At 41.1% G+C, this 23,482-nt stretch overlaps 1 protein-coding gene across 3 annotated transcripts in view; it reads right to left on the bottom strand.

Annotated features, from left to right (window-relative positions):
• Positions 1-23,482, bottom strand: part of col14a1a (collagen, type XIV, alpha 1a) — a 143,583-nt gene that overhangs the window by 109,840 nt on the left and 10,261 nt on the right. For all 3 annotated transcript variants that reach the window (XM_073811637.1, XM_065261271.2, XM_065261272.2), the window contains exons 4-5: positions 22,594-22,737; positions 13,886-13,972 (exon numbers count right to left, since the gene is read on the bottom strand). In XM_073811637.1, the coding sequence (XP_073667738.1) occupies positions 13,886-13,972; positions 22,594-22,737 (231 nt within the window). The remainder of the gene's footprint in view (positions 1-13,885; positions 13,973-22,593; positions 22,738-23,482) is intronic.

The raw sequence follows: 23,482 nt of genomic DNA, 5'->3' as shown, positions 1-23,482 counted from the left end.
TACAAAGCATCAGACAGGCAAAAAGCAGTAGGGGGCAAACAGGTGGCGTGTTGCCTGGCGCAATGGAGTTTTTCACGACCAGTCTCACACCTAAAGGTGTCTTTAACAGCTGAGTTAAGTCTGTCTTGTGCCTACTAAAAATTCTGTGTAAAGATGCAATGCCACATAAAAGCTAGATTAAATCCTCCCTGCTCTGACACTGACATTTTTAGATTTAAACGTATAATTTAATATTTTTTATTACATTATTATATTTAAAAAAAACTCATATTATTTTTGCTATTCTGTAAATGCATTTATGCCACCTCTATGCAGCATTAAACAAACATAGAGTCATGGCCAAAAGTGTTGGCAACCTTGGTAAATATGAGCAAAGAAAGCTATAAAAAAGAATCTAATGTTTCTTTTTTTAAGCTTTAATTTAACAAAAAAAATCACAAAAATATGAAAAAATTACATTATGAAATAAATGTTTTTCTCTAATACGCACTGGACACAACTATTGGCACCACTTTATTTAATCCTCTTTGCCACCTCCATTTGCAAGGATAAAAGCTCAGAGTATTCTCTTATAATGTCTGATGAGGTTGAAGAATTCATGGCAGGTCATCTTGTGATTATGGAGGTGCTGTTTTCCTTTATTATTATTTTTTTTAAAGCTTTCTGACCCGAAGATTCAACTGTCATGTCTTGTGTTGTGTTTCCCCTTTTCCTTTGTTAGCCATGTTTATAGTTCTCTGTAGTTCTGTTTCTTATTGGTCCTTGTCTGATTGTTCCCCAGGTGTTTCTTGTTACCTCGTTCCCCTTGTGTATATATTGCCTAGTGATTCAGTTGTCCTTTGTCAGTCTTTGTTGAATGTATGCGTTGGTTCCTGTGTTTTGTTTCGTGTCCTCCAAGTGTTATCGTGTTTGCAATTTTGTTCTTTGATTTATGTCTTGTTTTGAGTTAATTCAATAAAGTTTGCTTGCATATGGATCTGCTGCCTCTGCCTGTCTTCATCCCAACGTGACATCAACTGATTTCTGAAGTTTATCTGTGATCCTTGGAGAGTCTTTGTCCAATCAAATTATTCTCCTTGCTGAGCATTAAGATGATATAGACACACATCCTCTTTCAGGCAGATTTGCAACATCTCCAGTCGATTAAAACTGAAATTTCCCTGTTGGTTGGAAATGGTGTGGAAATAGATGGTTTTATGGCTTAACTATTTCCTTAAAGCCACTTTCTATTTTGCATAGCTTAACAATCTTTTGCTGCACATCAGAACTATAGTCTTTGGTTTTATCCATTGGGATGGCTGATTAATGGGACTTGGGGTTTGTAAACTTATATTTGAAGAGTTTGGTTTCAAAAAGTGATAAACGCCATTTAATAAAAAATTTGTTTCTGCCAAAATCAGTATTGTACTGTATCTGGTCAGTATTAAAAAGTCAATTCTTCATTTAACACAAAATCAAATACTCGCTGTGTTATTCTGTCATCTTTTCTCCCTTTTTTCCAAACTGCGACAAACAGCAGTCTTTCTTCTCTGCAAAATGCAATACATCCACTCAACAAATCACAGTGCACCATTCCACGCATTGTTAACAATAATGGTGGCCCTTTAAATACACACAGAATCCTAGTCTTCCTCATCTACTTTTTGATCAACAAACAAACAAAATTAAAATAATACTTTTGATGCATTAATAAACCTATGGTGGTTTTCTGCGGCAGGGAAGAAACGTAAGCCATCAAAATCGAAAAATGTACGTGAGAGGCACTTGGGAGACAGAAAAATGCCGGCTGTTGTTTGTTCTCCCAACAGCATCAAGCTTCTGTCATGCTAAAACATTGACCCCAGGGGATCTTATGAAAAACTTTCCATTATTTAACGCAAAGTCAACGAAAACCCATACGGAAATGTAATATATGACATATATGTCCCTATATCAAAACCGATCTTGGCATATATGTTACATATATATGCAATATATTAATATCACATATATAGATCCTCTGGATATATGAATATATAGGTTTAAAACATATATGAAATACTCATATTAAAATGTATATAAATACATATATTAATATCACATATATAGATACTCTTGATATATGAAGATATATGTTTTAAACCTATATGAAATACTCATATTAAAATGTATATAAATACATATATGAATATCACATATATAAATACTCTTGATATATGAGATATATGTTTTAAACCTATATGAAATACTCATATTAAAATGTATATAAATACATATAATAATATAACATATATAGATACTCTTGATATATGAAGATATATGTTTTAAACCTATATGGAATACTCATATTAAAATGTATTTAAATACATATATTTAAAATATGTATATGTATGAATTCTTATATGGGTTTGTATTTTACAACCATATAAGATGGATTTTTACATGATACTGTATGCTCCAACCATATGATATCAATATGTTTTATGTCTAGATTTCTAAAACAACATAGCCTATATAGGTCTGTAAATATATTGTTTAAAAATTATTCGGATCATAACATTATAACCCTGCCTAGTTTCAAACTGCATGCATTTGGCACCGCAATGCGGGGTTAATCCCACAAAAACAGGGCTAACCGTGCTTCCGAGGAGTGTTTCATAACCCTGGGTTAATTTCAGGGATAACCCTGCTTCTAAATTACAAGTGTGAAATGCTCCTTAACCTAGGGTTAAAAGTGGGGTTTAGAGAGAACCATGGTTTTAATACAGGAACCATGTTTTTTTGGTTTTAACTGTAGTAAAACCATGGTTAGTGATCGTAGGGGTAGGGTTTAGGAATGCACAGTGTGAAATGTCAGATTATGAATACCCAGGGTTTTGTAGTTAAACCATTTTAACCACAAATGTATCATTGTCTCACTATAATCAAAATATAATAAACCATGTGAAAAAATAGTAAACTGCAGTCTCAGAAGAAAAGCTGTCACTAGGTACAGATATGAATACATGTTGGTTCATGTGGTATTGTACTAATATGTACATTTAATTATACTAATACCACGCACAAATAGGGTGTAAGTTACTTTTTTAAAAACCACCTCAGTGGCATTTGTAGTTTTTTTCTGAGTGTGTACATTCCACTGACAATCCCCACTATATGCTTTATACTATAGTATGCTAAACTTTTCAAACTTATTGTTTACCATACTATACTACATTGACCTACTATTGTGCACTATAGTTTTAGTTATAATATTTAGGCTAAATCAACCTGCAGAAAACATGGTTATTATATGGTTATATTCATTAGAGATGAAAGCAGTCTCTTTTCTGTCTTAATATGCGATAAACACTGCAAAAATTCATGTGATTGTGTCAATTTACCAGATCATAAAGTAGCCTATTACTGGATCAGGATGATTTTAAAACACACTCGCACGCACACACAAATACACACACAATACTATAGACTAGTCCTAGACTAAAACATTTTTAAGACCTGTCCAAACTGAAAACAACTTGCACTGACATATCTTAAAATACATCAGGGCCCTTTGTTTTGCCTCAAAATGCATACAGGTAATGTTTTTAGTAAGGCATGTTTGTTAAAACTAGTTATATTTCCTAATTAATCTAAGGCCTAGTCCTGGATTAAGATAATCCCTGTCCGGGAAACCGCCCCATATTACTCAATGTACAAGCTAGAAATTAAGATCTGCACAGCACAGGTCTACTAAAGGGTTAATGGTGCCACATGGTGATCAACAGTAAAAATGACAAATTTGACCTCTTTGCAAAAGTAAAAACCACCAACATTCAAATATGCATGATAACAAGGTGTCATTGCTCTGCAATCAAAAAATGTGGTTATAATGGAAGTCAATGGGGCAAAAACAGCCACTAACAATAAATGAGGAAGAAAACAATAATCAAAAGCCAATGTTTTTACTTTATATTTGACATGCCTAAGACTGCGAAAAAGTTTGAAAAAAAATCCAGTCTACAATCACTTATTGTATTGAAATTTTGTCATTTAGGTTTTCCCTAAATCCACTTATGAACTTGGCAATTAAAGAGTTAAAATCATGGAATTTTTGTAAAAATTTGGTAGTTTTGATCAGTACTGACTAACAAATTTATGCAAAAAATAATCTGATACATTTTTACAGATGTTTAATTTAGTGGATGTATTAAATTTGAACACACAAATGTGAATGCACAAAGGGTTAAATTTGCACTGTGTACCCCTGCATAAAATAAAAACAGGAGGAATAATAAAACGAACACTGTAAAATACAAGCTAAACAGCGCCTACTTCAGTACCAGACAAATAGCTTAAGTTGTTAGCCCCTCCCATCCAACGGCTGGGTGGATCAGTGGATAGTGGAGGTGACTTTCAACGGGAGGACCCGGGTTCGAGGCCCGACTGGACTCATCAGGTACATTACAAATAATAAATTGTGTTTGTGTGTTAAGTTGTGTGAATGGGTTGTATGTCCTGCCTGTGGTCTGAAACATGCAGAAAGTAGATAAAATCCACGGTTCAAATTTAATTATTTTATGATATATGATAAGTATATGTATGCAACATATATTAGCCATATATGTGAAGTCATGTATGTCACATATATAAATAATTATATAGATGACATATATGTCTATGTATGTTTTTTGCACACATAGACATATATTTGTATGGGATAGACATATATGTCCATATATGAAATTGTTCCATTTTCGAATAGGTGTCATATATGGTTGTACATATATGTACATATATGTTTCTACTTTATATTACCATATATTTCATATAGGGATATTTCATATATTCACATATATTACATTTCCGTATGGGAATCGTGCAGGACCAAAACATTTTACAGCTGATCACTGATTGCTGTCGAAAAAGTTCAGCGACGATGCCCCAGGATGACAGCAGCAATGACAAGTAAGTGTTTTGATTAACGCCATTAATGTTTCTTTTTTTATTCAATTTATACCACTAGCTGAACTAAATGAATATAACATGGCAAAGATGAATGCACATTTGGAAGTTGAATGTAAGGCAAATGTAATTTTGGACATTCTGTTATCTAATATGATATTGTGGTTTATGTTCTTGTTCATGATGACAATTTGTTGTTGTTGTAATTCATTTATAGCATAAACAAGATAACCTGTTGAATTCATTTTGAGAGCAATGACTGATTGAATGTATTTTTGGTCCAGTGCCTGTATATATGGTAATAGTATTTATTGACCAAGTTCAACATACTTTGTTACTTACTTTTATATTGATTCATCAGATTTATAGCATTTTTAAAAAACTTAGAAAAAAGAATCTTTTTTTTATAATAAATCTTTGAAAATCAAATTATGTATTTGAAGTTTTTATTTTATTAAAATGTGAAAGTTTGTAACAGAAAATAGTGTTTTTTATCTTGTCACTTTCTTGGTATAGAAAACACATTTTTACCAAAATTTGTCAAAATAGATTTATTGCGTTTTAAAACCAAACACTGGTTTTAAAACCAAACAGGAATCCATGACTGGACATCACCATGGTTTGCTAGGAAAATGTTAATATCAATGTTAATATACATCAGAGATATTTTCAGGGGTGCCAATAATTATGTCAAGTGTGTATTAGAGAAAAACATGTATTTCAATTGTTTTACTTCAATGAAACATCATATGTTTGTGTTTTTTTTTTTTGTTGTTATTAAAGCTTAAAAGAAGAAACATTGAAGATTTTTTACAGTATAGCGTTCTTTGCTCAAGTGCTACCAACACTTTTGGCCATGACTAAATACACCTAAATGCCACTTCAGAAGCTTCTGTGCCACCTTTGCAGTGTAAATATGGCTCAAGTTCCTTCCTGCCTAAGTGGGCGAATCTTGGCCAGAAAAAGCTGCAAGGTCTAGTTACACATGACTAGGTAACATAGGCACGATTTTGTAAAAAAAGAAAGAGATCTGGCAGCCTCAAGCAAAACATTCTCACATCACTAACCTCAATCATGTACCTTTCACAACAATACGTGTACGAGATCTCTTCTGTCCTCTCACTGTGTGCTTAAAGCAGAAAAAAACAATGCTTTCGTGATACAGCCGCTAAAAATGGCAATTCTTTATTCGAAAATAGTTAAGTGAAATTTCGCAGCTGAGACCATGGCAAACACTTATGCATGCGCACACGCACAGATTCAATATATTGCTCTCTAGGCGTCATACCAACTCGTGATGATTACATCAGTGCCTCTGAAGCCCTGGGCTGCCCTCTCTCTTAATTACAGGATGGGATATTAAATCAGTCATGAACCAGGGTGTACCTCATGAATGGGGAATGAAACTGATCTCCCTCCCAAACACAAAATGTAAGGCAACAAACATGGGTCACAGAAAGCAAAATTCACAGTTGGGTTGGACGGTGACCTATCATTAATGCTTCAAGCTGAATGAATTCTATAGCAGATAAGAAAGTAGATTAAAAAGAAAACAAATCTGTAACAGCTTCTATCTAATCCAAACTTCCCATCCCCAGACAGCAATATCAGAAACAGCTCTACAGAAAATGAAGTCAACAGAGGTTTATCCTTATACTCGCTTTGAATCAGCCTAATGGCTATAACAGGTCTTTAGTACACTTGGTGGTTTAGTAGCTGTAAAGAAAAATTCAATCAGGCCGTAATAAACAACTGGGCCATTCGGAGTTTGTTTTGGTCTGTATGGCCTAAAGGCCAGACAGGCAGCTGTGATGGCCTTTGGTTTCACATCTGGTACAGCGGAGATTGCCTCCGTGCCAGAAATATGGCTAAGGTGATTATACCGGCGCTAGTGCAAATTAATCAGAAAACAGATTTCACATATAGGCTACTCACTTAATCAGCACGAGATTAAGAGGCTGCGACTGCACTGTCGGACCTCAATGAGCGCTCAGACTGGAATATTAAAGACTCTGTAAACAGAGAAATAGTCTGTGTCTGCAGTGTAATGATGCTTGAGGCACACAGCCAAAGTTTATAAGAAATTTAAGTTTAAAACTATGCTCGACAATGGCTGTGCTCCTTGAAATAACATCTTTGTTGGTACTGTATAACGTTAGTGCTAGTCACTACTCCTACTGTAAAAATGTCAATGCCTTTTTTGTCAATTGACCAGTGATATAAATCGACTTAACTATGCTTATAAATATATATATAGCATACAAAGCATACAAGTCTCATGCAGTTCAAACGAATTAAAAAACTTTTTACATTTAAAGGTTCTGCAGACATGAGAAGAGATATAGCATTATAGCTTTGTAGTCTTACTTAGTTATTTGAAGGCCCTTTAAAGTGCACCTATTTCATTGCTAAAACATTGTTATTCGCATGGTTTATGGTTTACAAAACACACTATTTTACACATACTGAAAATTTTTTTAAGCTCCAGATACAGGCATTTCTTCAACTAGGGGCACTTTTATACGGAGCCCCTAAATTTAAAATTAAATTAAAGTTTAGTTTCGCGTGCGCACGTGAAACTATCGCTTGCTCACGTTTTGTTTTGTTTCACGTGCGAGCAAAAGTTTCACGTGCGCGTGCAAAAGTTTCACGTGCACGCGCAAAAGTTTCACGTGCGCGCGCAAAAGTTTCACGTGAGCATGCAAAACTAAACTTTAAAAAAAATTCTGCACATGAAGGTTTCGCGTGATCACATGAAAGTTACATGTGAGCACATGAAAGTTTCACGTGAACACATGAAACTAAACTTTAGATTTTTTTTACTCCAATGTTACCTTGGGGGCTTGGTACTTTTAGCCTTGTGAATTTGGATAAACTTGCTCAAAAGTCACACAGTCTTTGCTCAAAGTGACGTCGTTGGATTTTGACATCGGATCAACGTTGGATCCTGATGTTGGATCAATGTTGGATCATTGTTGGATTTTGACGTCGGTTCAACATTGGATCCTGACGTTGGATCACTGTTGGATTTTGACTTCGGATTAATGTTGGATCTTGATGTCTGATCAACGTTGGATTTTGACGTTGGATCAACGTTTGGAACCTGACGTTGGATTTTGACGCAGATCAACAATGTATTTTGACGTCGAATCAAAATTGGATCCTGACTTTGGATCATCGTTGGATTTTGACGTCGGTTCAACGTTGGATCCTGACGTTGGATCACTGTTGGATCAATGTTGGATTTTGACATCGGATTAATGTTGGATCCTGATGTCTGATCAACGTTGGATTTTGACGTTGGATCAACGTTAGGAACCTGACGGCAGATCAACGTTGGATTTTGACGCAGATCAACGTTGTATTTTGACGTTGAATCAAGATTGGATCCTGACGTCGGATCAACGTTGGATTTTGATGTCGAATCAACATTGCAGCAGCTCAGCTTATCTTCCGGAAGCCCAAAAGGGCTCATGTAACGCTGATCTTCAAGTCACTACTGCTTACTTACAGAACATTTACTGCACCAACATACTATCCTACGCCTCATTTCGAATGTTAAGTAAATGTGCATCATACATACCTCACAAAAGGGAACTAAATCACCTTCCCGTCAGTTTCCTTCCCTACTTCCTGATGGTGGAATGATCTTCCTATAGCAGTCCAGTCAGCCACATCTCTTGCAACATTCGAAAAACATCTAAAAACTCATCTCTTCCAAAAATACTTGACAAATAGATGTTCACTCCATTTCTACCTCTTCTATCTTTATAAAAAAAAACAGGTACTCTCTATAACAGGTACTGTTTCAGAATAGTGAAAACTTGTAACTTGGTATAAGCACTTTTTGTATTGTCATGTATTATTATGTAAACACCTTAACCTGCTTTCTAGCAGTTTTCTTCATGTGCGCATGGAAGTACCGGTAAGCGCAAATTAATGCATAAAAGTCGCCGCTCGACTAAAGCAGTTGACAGAGAAACTGTGAAAAATTTAAGCTCATGTTACATTTATAGGTTCTGCAGACACAAGAAGAGGTACAACAGTATAGCTTTAACGGTACATTCACACGGGGCGAAACCGTTAACTCTTGACGGAAGGCTTGTCTGAAGCGTGGCCAACACCCAATCACAGTGGCCGCAGCACATGCTCCGGTCTTCCATAAATGTAATTGGCTGGCTTTGCCTAGGTTATTTGCATTAGGAAATCTGATTGGCTGACGCAATGCCGCTTGAAAAGTTGAGAAATGTTCAACTTCTGCCGCAAGCAACGGCACTGACGCGGCGCCGACGGATCCACAATTCAGTTCGGCAACACAAGTCACCCATTAAAAGTGAATGGGAAGCGTTAAAGCTTATGCCTTGTGTGAATGCACTGTAAGACTTTTTTTAACAACTATATGTACTATAGGCAGTGATGTCACTATATGCGAGAAACCTGACAATTCTCAAACACAGTTTTCTGCATAGCCGGTTTACTGATTTGCATTGTAAACCCATGTAAGTAAGCAGATTTTTGACATTTATCCACTTATTCTGTGCATGTGAATGCATTCAATGTCATTTCCACCATATGCTGTCATTTCCACAACAGAGGGCAGTGTGATGGAAGTGACAGTGGTGGTAATGACATTTTTTGTAGTTTTTTGTGAGAAAATCGAAGATAGCTTCACTGATTAGCTTTGAATTAATACTTAGCATTTTATGTTTTTAAAATACTCTTATTTAACTTACTTTTTTTTAAGTTAAATAAGCACTGTATGCGTCCCTCGTGTATACGTAAAAACTGGACTGTACTTTCAGCTTTAGAGAAAACAAACCATGCGTTACTAAACGTATGAATAATAATTATTTTGGTGTGGAATTGATTATATAATATTGGAAAATTAAAAATGGTTAATTTAAAGGGATTTCTGTAGCTCAGCTGATAGAACACTGCGTTAGCAACGTTGTGGGTTCGATTCCCAGGGAACACACATAGGGCTACTGAGAAAATCTGTTTGGTTAAAAGTTTCTGCCAAATGTGTAAATGAAAAATATGTTAATGTATTAACTTTTACTTGAATTTTTATGATATATAAGGGTATTTAATCTTCATAAGCTTTAGTCAAACATAAGTGTTAGTATGTTGACAGCACTTCCAGACAGATGCACAGAGCACAACACGCCTCATTTGAAAGAATAGTTCAGCTGACACACCGAAAAGTGCCCTATCTGTGATTCGACACGCTGCCTCATCACAGCTGCGGTTGTCTGAGGTTTTGCCTATCGGCTGTTTGCACCAGTGGGACGCGGGGCCCGATAAGACGTCACACTCCAAAAGTCCCCTTCATAGAAAGTCCTGGAGCTTCTTCCTCCTTGTGAGGAAGATCCAGAGTCTCCTTATCACTGCTAAACTCAGCAGTCTGCCACCTGAGACCGCAGCCAAAATAGACATATTAGCATTCCCTACACTTCACGCGCTAATGGCGGGCAGCGGAGGGCTTTAGAAGACAGCCATCTCTCCACCTTATGTACGGTAGCACCTCCAAAAATAATGTTCTACACCAATGATCCCTTATTAAAAGCACCTCCCTTGGCGAATAAAAACCTCACATTAAAAATGCCATCAGGTGAAACTGATTTCCATTATAAGAAGGGTCATCTGAGGTGCGCTTGTGCTCTCTCATGGGGTGATATCATCTCTCTCTAGATTACAGTGACTGCAGGTAGTGAATTCCTAAGTAACAGCCCTCTCTAGTGACCTGCCCTCTGACTACAAGGGTTAGAAAATACCATTATCAGGCTTTACTTCCAGAACTATTACTGGGAGGGGCGTAAGAAGAAGGTTATTTGTGAAGCAGGCGTGACCGCTGACCCCAATAACAACAAGCCCAAACGAAGACCATCTCAGGCAGAGTTAACCAGCTTTGAACCTGCATTCTGTAAACTGTCTATGCACAGATGTTTGATCATGCTTGCACTTGGTATTAAGATCCATTTTGGAAGATTCAATCACAGTTCAAGTGTGATTCAATTAAGATCAAGTCTTTGTTTATCACTTGTTTTTGACTAGGGATGCACCGATTCCAGATTTTTAGATTCGGATTCGGACGAATCTTTAACAGTGGATTCGGTATTCGTCCGAAGCCGAAACCGAATTCCCTAATCCTACTCGCTTCCTTTGTCCATTAACAAAGTAAAATGCATTAATGAAGTAAAGTGCAACAATGCAAAGAAAGATGTTTTTCTTTCCATTTTTTAAATCAGAATATGTTTGGTGACTTAACTGAAATTAATGTTATTGAACATTTACATAATAAACATGTATAGTAGGCTGTTTAGTTTTCGTTTATAAATATAAAATATTATGAAAGATCAGACACATATCCTGCATCATAATTAAATTAATGTAAAACCTCTAACCTTACACCTGAAATGAGAGTTTCCTTAAAAAACAAAGCAAGACGCTCTGAATTAACAGGTTGCGAGTGTGGGAACGAATGTCCCCCTTTTTTTTTGTTTACGAGTTTCATTTTCAGATTCTCACAGCCTAATACAATCGAACAGTCAACACGTAAACGCCTTCACGTACTCAACGCCCGCGTGACGTCGACCAGCATAGCGCGAGCCTAGGGTTCGGTGAATCTGAATCCGAACCCCGCCAAAAAGCTCAGTATTCGGCCGAATCCGAATCCTGGATTCGGTGCATCCCTAGTTTTGACATAGTCCTTACTGAGTGAAAGCATAACTAAGAGAGCACCAATTATCAGATTCAAGATTTTATATTTCCTGTGGTGTGTAAGTGTGTATTAGTACATGTTAACGATATGCAAAAGGTACAAACCCCAAAGTAAACAATGACGTGAGTTATCATCTCCAACGTAAATCTCTTTTCTTGTTGCCTACACTTTTCTTGTGTCGGCAACAGTTTACTTCCTGGGATTTGTGATGTAGACAAGATCGACATTAATATAATTCCTCCAGACTCACTGCCTGTCTGTTAGCATTGCATTGTGTGTGCGAATCTTAAAAACATGGTAAAGAGCATCGCATTTCCGGCTGACGTCAGAAGTATTCAGGGCAATCACAACATACAGGTTAGATGGCCAATCAGGACACTTTTCAAATCAATTTTGTACAAAATCAGTGTGTTACAGGAAGAGAGTTAAATCTGGAGCTACAATAATTTACTGTACTGTATGTGGAAAATAATGTGTTTTTTAACCATAAACCACACAAACACATTGTATTATACCAAATACATAAAACAACATTGTTTTTAGCAATGAAATAGGTGCACTTTAAGATTCCCAGTTATTTTACCAGTTTTTACTTGGATACATTCTCAAAAAAATTCTCAACGAAGAGTGAGAACAACATCCCATCCAGCGCACACACATACACAAGTACATGTAGTTTGACAAATAAACATTGCTTCCACTTCCACTCTGGATATGTATTATGTGATGAACCTCTTAAAGCAATTCACATCATTGTTACTTTGTACTAATAATGAAATTATAACCAGATAATTATATAAGTATACAGTCACATGAAAAGCGTGCAGTCAGTCTGAATAGAAGCGAACAGAATCAAAGCTCTACCACCCACTTAGAGCCAAAGTGCCAAATCTTGCCACCTCTAATGGAAGTCTAAAAAAGAAATCAGGACAGCTACTGTAAGGTCTCCATGAACCACACCAATTGCAAACCCCGGCCATTTGGCAGTCATCGTAGGACCTGATTAAAGACCTGAACAACAGATGGTAGGCCACATAGCACAAAGGCTGCAGTTCTACAGAGGTAAGTGCTCAACCCAAGACCATTTTTCTCCTAGCAGCCCAGTCACAGATCAACAAAGCGTGTGTGTCTTTTCTGAGCTGCAAAAAGCCAACTCAGAGGTCCTTCTCTTCTTTACAGTCAACCATAAGCTTACATTTTCAATCATAACCTACATAGCCATTTGGTCTGCTCTCAAAACACACACTATTATTAAAGTGTACAGTATCTTGCAATACTGCGTTACTGTCAAAAATCCACGATGAATACTTTTTTTAGGATGGATGGCCATCATGTTGGACTTTTGATGGTAGAAAATGGGTTTGGGTACCCAGAGAGACATCAAAGAGAATTTTTTATCTTTGACTTCCTGAAGGGACATGAAAACTGACAGTTATGATACCTGTGGAGAGACGCCCTCCTGTAACTTTAGATAGTTTTAGTTCGCATGCTTTATTTTAAAGCACCATAGCTGAAATATCTTGACAGGAGGGCAGCTCTCGCAGGACAAACAGCAATAATAAGCCTAACCTGAAAATAGGTTGAAATTCATATATCGCTTATAGTTCCAGCAGTGGTTCTCAAAATGGGGGGTGCTAGATGGTGTCAGGGGGCCCCAAGTTTTATGACATTTTATAAAATAAATTTTTATCATAAATTCTGTGTAATCAAACTTTAGAGAAAGAGAGAGGGAGGGAGAGAGAGAGAGAGAGAGAGAGAGAGAGAGAGAGAGAGAGAGAGAGAGAGAGAGAGAAGTAAAATATTACAAATACAGTATAAGACAAGAAGAAAAGGTAAAGGTAAAGGTAAAGAAGAAAAAAATGCAACTTAGATCACCTTTTATATCTCAATGTCTTCTCTTAGAAAGCAGTGTGAATACTGAGACAAAATATAGAGCAAAATCAGCAAATATTTTTAAGCTTCCTGATTCTCGGAAATTTCTCCTGAGGTAAAGACAGTAGTCTCATGTGTTTCCTCTAAAGTTCCAGAACTCAGATCTCATCAGTGTCTTAAATTACAGTATGAAGTCAGAGACTATATTTCTCATAAATTTTTGCTCAATCACAACTATGCCTATGATCTTACTCTATAATAGCAACTGTCTATTTGTATTAGGGAGAAATTTCACAAACACAGGTTTTATGAAACATAGCTGTGACTTCTGTTCAGTCCGTTTTATTCTGAGGTCATTCTTTACTGTACCTGCTGAGATCTCATTGGCCTCTTCAACTAGACTGTCTTCTTTGAGTACTTGAGGTTGAATGATCTCTCCATCACTGTTCTGGTCTTCTGTTGAAAAGAAGTGAGGAATTAGGCAAATATTCAAATATTATGCCACTCACATACCGTATTAATGTGTAAAAACCAAAACCAATAACTCATTGGTGAGACACCCGAGAAAAGGTGAGACTGGGGGATATAGGCTGTGTTGAATGTGTTTAATGTTTAAAGCCCCCCTTTCTTTCTGTGTTTTTGAAGCTTTGATTGTGTTTACAGTGCGCAATATAACATGTGTTCATGTTTCACGTGTAAAAAAACGTGGTATTTTTCACACAATTTATTTATCTCTATAGCGCTGTTTTTACTGTCCTCAAAACGGGCTGATGTGTTTCTTGTTCTATGAAGTCCCTCCTTCAGAAATACGTAACGAGTTTTGATTGTGTAGCTTGTTTAGTGTGTTTTGATTCGATAGCAGCTTAGCTTGCCGTTAGCTTAGCTGGCGACTGACATATTCCTGTTTAGTCAAACAACTGTCAAACAACTGTTCTACTAATGTCATTAAAGCAGGAAGTAGAGGACTGTAATCCAAACTGGTCGTTCGCTGTAGGCTTTGAAAGGGGAATTCTGTTAAAGGGGTGGTTCAATGGTTTTTTATGCATTTTGACTTATTAACACAGTTATAGAGTTGTTTCCTCATGCTAAACGTAGGCAAAGTGTCAAAAAAGCAGTTGGACGTGTTACAGAGTATTTCTGTGCCGAATGCACTTCGTCATGGTTCGTACAAGTTTCGTAAAGTTTTTTTCGATTACAGGTCCAACTGACGTTTCAGGGGTTTTCTATACGTATCACTTCTTTATATGGGCAATTCCCCCAGAAAACGCTTAGGTTACTCACGTAACCCCGGTTCCCTGAAATAACGGGAACGAAGCATTGCGTCAGTTTGCTGACGCTATGGGGGAAACTCCTGTTTACTCCGTGATTGAAGCCTATTGGTTAACGTCTGTAGAAAATACAGACCAATGACGTTTGAGCCCGCGCGGGGGCGTGGCACACGTCCCTATATAAGCCGGTGAAATACGTCAAGAGCTCATTATTATTCGACTGAAGCGCGCAGCCGAAATAACACTCGCTGCGTAGACGTTTGTAGCACGGCCAGCGACGCAATGCTTCGTTCCCGTTATTTCAGGGAACCGGGGTTACGTGAGTAACCTAAGCGTTCCCTTTCAATACGGTTCACTTCGCATTGCGTCAGTTTGCTGACGCTATGGGGGAACGTAATCCCATCCCGCCGTGCATACACAACGGACTGAGGTGCCCTTACCGGAGAGACACTGCATGTGGCCCTAACCCAGCATATACATAGCTCTAGCGAGCGCAAGTGTAAGCACCATATATGAGACAGTAATACGCATACAGTGAAGTTTCTAAACGCACCATGATGCATATACAATAGAGCACAAGACGGCGGGTTCTCTGAGCGCGCCGCGAGCTGTGCATGAATTATTAATAGGTAGCCATGACGGTGAGCTAACAACGCACCGTGAAGGCATACAGAAACGCAGTCGCGTGAATCATTAAGCCGATAAGACCTGTGCTTGTAAGGCAGGGACATCCAGGCTATAAAATCTGACAAACGTAGACGGCGAGGACCAGCCGGCCGCGTTACAAATGTCAACGATAGAAATCCCCGTAGACCAAGCCCAAGATGAAGCCATACCCCTCGTGGAGTGAGCTTTTAAACCAACTGGACAATGTTCATTCAGGGAGGCGTAAGCCAAAGCAATGGCTTCGACGATCCATTTAGATAGCCTCTGTTTAGTGAGCGGCATACCTAAGGAATGTTGCGCGAAGCTTACGAACAGCTGATCTGACTTGCGGTATGAGGCAGAACGGTCCGTGTATATTCTTAACGCTCTGACGGGGCAGAGCGTGTTCGGGGTTTGTTCGCCGTCCGCCGTCGGAAGGGCGAGAAGTGAAACCACCTGAACTCTAAATGGCGTGGTCAAAACTTTAGGAATGTATCCCGCTCTCGGTCTAAGGATCACTTTGCTATCGTTAGGACCGAATTCCAGACACGACGGGTCAATTGAAAACGCGTGTAAATCGCCCACTCGTTTAACCGATGCCAACGCCAGGAGGAGAGCGGTTTTAAACGAGAGAGCGCGCAGGTCAGCCTGTTCGAGGGGCTCGAAAGGGGGACCGCGCAGCGCTTTCAGGACCGTGGACAGATCCCAAGACGGGACCGTGTTAGGTCGCGGTGGGTTTAGTCTGCGAGCGCCTCTGAGGAATTTAATGATGAGATCATGTTTTCCCACGGTGCGACCGGCGATAAGGGCGTGATTCGCCGTTATCGCCGCCACATACACTTTAAGCGTCGAGGGCGCGCGACCGCTGTCCAGCATTTCCTGCAGAAAGGAGAGAATATGCTCCACTTCACAGGTGTTTGGGTTTAAGTCTTTCGTCGTGCACCAGTCAGAAAAAATAGACCACTTTTGAGCGTAAAGGCGCCTGGTAGATGGGGCCCTAGCTTCAGTTAGAGTATTTAACACTCGTCCTGAAAGGCGTGATGGTTGCCGTTCAGAGACCAAACGTGTAGATTCCATAGCTCCGGCTGTGGATGCCATATCGTCCCTCTCGCCTGAGATAGGAGGTCTTTCCTCAGCGGTACTGGCCATGGTGCTGATGTTTTCAGCTGCCATAGGTCGGGGAGCCACGGTTGATTGTGCCAAAACGGGGCGACCAGAATTATCGCGCATTTCGTCTCTCTTATCCTCTGAAGGACCTGTGGTAACAGAGCCACCGGAGGAAAAGCATACAGAAGACACGCCGGCCATGCTTGCGACAGGGCATCGTGATGTCTCGAGAAGAAGATCGGGCAATGCGCGTTCTCGTCTGATGCAAACAGATCGATCTCCGCCCGGCCGAAGACGGTCCATATTCTCTCGACCGTCTGAGGATGCAGTCTCCATTCTCCCGGCGGCGGACCGTTGCGCGAGAGAATGTCTGCACCCGTATTGGCTACACCCGGTACGTGAGTCGCCTTTAACGAACGTACGTTCGCGTGAGCCCATAATAAAAGCCGTTTCGCCAGCCTGGATAGGGAGCGAGATCTCAGCCCTCCTTGGTGGTTTATGAACGAAACCACCGTCATACTGTCCGACCGCACCAGAACGTGTTGATGTTGGAGTTTCGGTCGAAAGTGTCGTAGCGCCAAGATAACCGCCCACATCTCGAGGTGGTTGATATGTAGCTGAGACAACTGGTTGTTCCACGCACCGAAGGCGAGCTCGCCGTCGCAGTGAGCGCCCCAACCCGTCGCAGACGCATCCGTAGTCACCACTTTCCTCCTGCTCACGGAGCCGAGCTCCGTGCCCGAGAGGAAAAGGTGAGGGGATGTCCATATCGAAAGCGCTTTCACGCAGCTGTACGTGATTTTGATTAATAAGCGGCCCGACAACCAAGCACGGGGCGGAACTTTCGCTTTCAACCAGAACTGAAGCGGCCTCATGAACAGCATTCCAAACGGTATTAGTGGGGATGCTGCTGCCATCAGACCCAGCATTTTTTGGAATCGTTTGAGAGGGAGATGTGAACCCGCTTTGAACGATGCCGCCTCGCGTCTGACCGTGAGCGCGCGTTCCTGTGTAAGCCATGCCCGCATCTTTAATGAGTCGAGCGTCGTGCCTAAGAACGCGATTCGCTGCGTGGGGGTGAGCAAACTCTTCTGGAGGTTGATTTTGAACCCCAAATTCTCCAAATGCTGGAGTACAACGGTCTTGTGCGCAGTAATTTCCCTCTCTGACTGTGCTAGAATAAGCCAATCGTCGAGGTAATTCAATATGCGGATGCCGCTCTGTCTGAGAGGGGCGAGAGCCGCATCCGCACATTTGGTAAATGTGCGTGGTGCCAGAGATAATCCGAAGGGCAGAACTTTGTACTGGTATGCTGTCCCGTCGAACGCGAATCTTAGGAACGGCCTGTGACGTGGCGCTATCGGAATGTGAAAGTAAGCGTCTTTCAGATCCACTGATATGAACCAATCGCCCGGTCGAATTAACGCCATGATTCGTCTGGCTGTAAGCATTTTGAACGGCCGTTTGGCAAGAGCGCGATTCAAAACGCGTAGATCCAATATCGGTCTGAGGCCGCCGTCTTTCTTTGGAACGAGAAAATAACGACTGTAAAAGCCTGATTCGCTTTGATCCGCCGGGACCGTCTCTATCGCGTCTTTTAGTAATAAAGAACACACCTCTTCCCTGAGGATCTGTACACGATCGTCTGGGACAGTGGTGTAGAGAACGCCGCGAAACCGGGGTGGTCTCCGGGCGAATTGAAGTGAATAACCGTGTTGGATTACGTTTAGAATCCAGCCCGGCATACCGGGGGTGGATTGCCAAACGTGAAATTTGACGGCGAGCGTCGATATGCTTATGGACGTTAAGCCGTGTGTGTGTGTTTGTGTGTACAGAGGAGGAAATTTGCTCTTTTTGTGAAAAGGTAAAAATTTTTGTTTCGCTGTTACAGCGAGGGTGTGTCCAGCGCCCGAGGGGACTGAAACACGCAGAACTTTCGAGGGCGGGCCGGCCGAAGCGGGACCAGAGCCTCTTTTCCTCCTCAGACTCTCTTCAGGGAGGCGGCGCCGGCGTCGGGTCCAGCGTAATCCGAGGACGGGGACCGCGGCGTCGAGGCGGTCCAGCCGGTCGTGCAGGACGCTGGCGCTTGACCTCCGGTTCAGCTCTCTGCTGGGGCTGAGCTGGTGCTGGCTTAGGGCGTTGAGCTGGCGGCGGTTTTGGGCGGCCGGTCTCAGACGCTGAGGCAGATCGTTTTGGTAGAAAATGCCGCATAGCCTGCGACGATTTCTGTGCCTCAGTGAAGCGCTGGGTGAACCCCTCCACAGCGGAGCCGAAGAGCCCCGACGGTGACACGGGCGAGTCAAGAAGGGCAACCCGATCCGTGTCCTTTATCTCCGTCAAGTTCAGCCACAGATGTCTCTCCAGAACAACCAGGCTGGCCATGGCTCTTCCTACAGCCTGAGTGGCGACTTTAGTGGCGCGAAGGGCCAGATCAGTCGCGCTGCGCAGGTTCTGAAAGGTCGACGGGTCCGGACCTGCCTCGTCCATGTCACGGAGGAGTTTTGCCTGGTATACCTGCAGCACCGCCATCGTATGGAGAGCGGATGCAGCGTGGCCGTCGGCGGCGTAGGATTTCGACGCCAGGGTCGATGTCAGGCGACAGGGCTTTGATGGGTGGTTCAACTTCGCCCTCCATCCGCCGGCTGAAGACGGGCAGAGATGGGCGGCGACAGTTTCCTCGAGCGGCGGCATCTTGGAGTAGCCGTGTTCGTCGGCGCCGTCCACTACGGAGAGGACGTGGGAGACGGCGCTCTGAGCTCGGGTGGAGTGGGGAGCACGCCAAGATTTGGTGAGCTCCTGGTGAACCTCAGGGAAAAACGGCGCCTGCCGTTGGCGGGACGATTGACGGCGCCCGGGCTGCAGAAACCATTCGTCCAACCGGCTGAGTTGAGGCTCTGACGGCGGCGACCACTTAATGTTGAGCTCCGCCGTAGCTTGCGTCAAGATGCGGATGAGCTCAGAGTCGTGAGGACGCGACTCGGTAGGTTCATCAGCGGCGGCTCCGTGGGCGTCGTCATCCGAAGCCGCCCAATCCTCTAACTCCTCAGAGGATGACATCACTTCCAAGTTGTCACCGGACCCAAAGGAAACCATGCCGCTAGCACTCGGCAGGGGGCGTAGGTCCTCATGGGCGAAGGTGACAGGGTGACGGCGGGGAGACAGAGCACGCGGGGGATGAGCCGGCGTGGACTCGGTCTCAGGGCGTCTTCCAGCTTCACGGCTCCGCTGCTGTTTAGGCGGGAGAGCACGGGAAGCCTTCCGTTTAAAGATCTCGAGGCGGGAGCGCAGCACCGCGATAGGAAGGAGCTCGCAGTGGGCGCAGCCCGCCTCAGCGAGTACGGCCTCGGCGTGGGCAGGACCCAGACAGATGACGCACTCCTTGTGGAAATCCTCCACAGGCAAAGGGGCTCGGCAGGAGCCGCAATGCCGAAGCGACATTATCTCAACGCGCTTCTGCTCTTTTAGATAACTCTTTTTAGTCTCACCGGAAAGCGGCAGGGGAACACGCTGGTGTGTTGTAGTCCGCTGCAGTGCTTGGATCGACGGCGAGTAAGGGCTTCTTCTTCGGAGCAGCGAGAAGGTTCGCGCTGAAGGAGAAAAGTAATGAGCTCTTGACGTATTTCACCGGCTTATATAGGGACGTGTGCCACGCCCCCGCGCGGGCTCAAACGTCATTGGTCTGTATTTTCTACAGACGTTAACCAATAGGCTTCAATCACGGAGTAAACAGGAGTTTCCCCCATAGCGTCAGCAAACTGACGCAATGCGAAGTGAACCGTATTGAAAGGGAACCACACACACCCGTCAATCAGCGGGAGACTCTAGAACATACAAACATTCACATCACGCGACAGCTTTGTTTAATTTTAAAACTTGACACCGGCATGAATGAAGAAGTGTGTTTTTGGATGTAAGGAGAAGAAATCCAGCCTTATGAAAACAATGGATATAGTTTATTATCCGGGGTAGCAGCAGAGTTTTGCGTGTGTGTTTGATGCGGTGGATTTTCCCAACCGGGTCACGAGTTGTATGCGGTAAGTAAGACTTCTGTCTTATGTTGGAAATATGCGCGTGCATATTATATGAATGACACGAACATGTAGTGAATCATAAGTTATAAGTGTTGTATAGTGTTGCATGACTCGTACTCGCTCCACCCTCAGTAGTAACTCCTCCTTCTTCATTGTTTCGTATGTTATCGGAAAGATTCGGTAAAGCTCATCTTTCTTTTATAAATCTGATTAAACTAAAGACTCTTTGGAGATATAAAGGATGTCATAGTACTCTATAGGTACTTTAGATTAACATCAGAAATGCAGAAACAGCGTGTGTTACGTGGGCTTTAAAGAAAATATATCGCCTGGCAACTTTGAGCTTTATCATTTTACAGGTATTATGTATGCTATTATAGCAATATTACACACTACCTAGGTTTTAAAAATGGGATCAGAAAGAATGTGACATTTAATCCCACAAAGAGGCGGTATGATTGTATTAACACATAAATCTCCATCACCAACAATGTACAGTAGGTAGCGAATGTAAATATTGATGCGAGGGGCAGACGAATGGGCTCGCGCAACTTGCGGTAACAGACACGTGAAGATGCTTCAGCTCCCCTTTGCAGGTTCACCTTGAGCATTTCTGCGGTGCAAAGTTTATTTTGTAGGAATTGCCCTCTCATCATATCTGTTTACTGAGTGATTCCCAAACGCTAGCATGCTGTAAAGTTGTTACATCCGTCCAAATGTAAATTTTCTAAATGACAAAAATTAAGATCGGCAAACTCTTGGTATCTGAGCACAAATTAAGCAACATCATTAAAAGATAAATATTTACAACTTAAAATAAGATAAACGTTTTGGTGAGTTCGACTTAAGGAATAGCTACGCAGGCTAGTCGGCATACAATATGATATTAAAGTACACGAGCAAGCTCATATTTGAGAAACGCCATTGGCTAAACAACTAGGGGAGAACCTGGCGAAAGTAACGCAGGACGAAAGTAATAAAGCGATTTTCGCAGAGTCCAAATAAAATTTGCATCCCAGACTATGACAGCATCTTTAGCACGCAACCCTTGACATAGCTTACAAATATCGCATTATTTCATGACGATTTTGGGCATGTAGGTCCAGAAAGATGTTTTCAACCATGATAAGTAAATTCCTAAAGTGGTCATTTTTTTCTTATTACGCGTTGTGTTTTTGGTTTCACGTGTTAAAGTACTGATCAATATACAGGTTATTTAGCACATCCTGAAGTTTGCCTTCTCAAAGTTTTTCAAAATAAAAGTAAATCAGGTTTGAATGTGAGGAGTTCCTGTCAGGACGAAAACAGCACTTGTTACTTTTGTCCCGCTGCTAATACTGTTGCATTACGTTAAAAATTTTAATTATTCTAATTTCATTAAATTTTAGTACTTGAACATAGTGTTCGAACTGTTTAAAAGGTTTTATTCTCAACAAGTTTGTACTGTCAGGTTGCTTTTGAAATATTTGATAAAACTAACATTTAAAATGAAAATGTTGTCATTCTTTTTTTGCAGAGATAAACAACAAATTACTGTATGTTTGTAGCTACATATTAACAAGGTCATAGTCATGTATTTTTACTAAAAACAAGTGTAACACAAAAATCTATCTGGTTCTGTTGTGTTACTTTTGACCCACCTGTGTGTTACTTTCATCCCATCTGACAGGGTCAAAGGTAACAATGCGCTACTTATGTTCAAAGTGAAATTATACTATGAAATTACACCTGGTGGAATTAAGTTTTCTGAAAAATTGTACTTTCTCCCCTGCTCTCCCTTACTTTTCTACTTCAGAGATCAAACAATTTTATTGCATACATTTGAATGTCAGTAGCCTATGTAATAGGAAGTATTTTAAATAATTAATTGCTAATCTTAACCATGTAAGATTATAATATATTAAATTTTTTATTAAGATTACAAAACTATGTAATACAGTGTTTTCCAAAACAAAAAGCAGGGTTCAATCAAACAAAATGTGTACACTAGCAAACAGTTGCTTTAAAGAAAATGTGTTTTTCATACCAGCATATTTTCCCTGAAGTGCTCTGCTGTGTTGGTTTCCTCTCACAGCTATAACTTTGACTGAATACTCCTTCTTGGGATTAAAATCTTTTATCACAGCTTTATTCTCTCCTCTCGCTATTGGCAACTCGCTCGCTTCCCCACCTGTCATCGGATACAAATCAGAAAGAGGATGATTAGTATGCGCTGTCTCATTTCTATTTCTGTTCAGAAACCTATTGAAACCGTTTCTTCAGTCTCAGTGTCAATGTCAAGTATTTAGTGTAGTTGTAATCTCAGAGAGGAATAATACTCCACAGGGATCACAGTGGAAACATTCATAGTACAGTAACAGTTATACAGCAGGGAATCACTAAAAATTATTGTGTTGGTTTTTTGCATGCGCTGTCTGTTTTATCATCCATTTCTCCAAAAATATGCAGAACAATTTACTTCTAGCAGGCCAACTCTGAGTACTAGGATGAATACTAGGCCACCGGGATCTAGAATACAGTGTTTTAAAGTGACTGTGCAGCATCACTACACTTGTGCAGTACAGGTATTTTTAAGGTTGTTTTCACATATGTTGGTGCGCACCATGGTGCGGCCTCGGAGCGCACCAAAATACATTGTATCATTTTTCAGTAAGTGCGGTCCGTGTTCACATATATATATTTTTTACTTTACTCGAAATGCCGCACCGTACACCATGTGACAACGGTCAGCGCTGTCATTGGTCTCTGGCAGCTCTTACCGTCTCATGACCACCCCCACATTTCCACGACAACCAGCTTGACAGAGAGAGAGCAGTTATCAAGATGTGGAGATAAACGATGCACATCTTTGCGAAGTTTCTTTGCTTTAACGCGAAATTGCGTAGCTGTTCTATTAAAGCCTTTCTCACGGAGCC

Source organism: Paramisgurnus dabryanus, chromosome 13 (genome assembly GCF_030506205.2).
Source record: "Paramisgurnus dabryanus chromosome 13, PD_genome_1.1, whole genome shotgun sequence".
Lineage (NCBI taxonomy): Eukaryota > Metazoa > Chordata > Actinopteri > Cypriniformes > Cobitidae > Paramisgurnus > Paramisgurnus dabryanus.
Note: the sequence above shows the minus strand (reverse complement) of the source record. Positions and strands in the feature narration are given on the sequence as shown.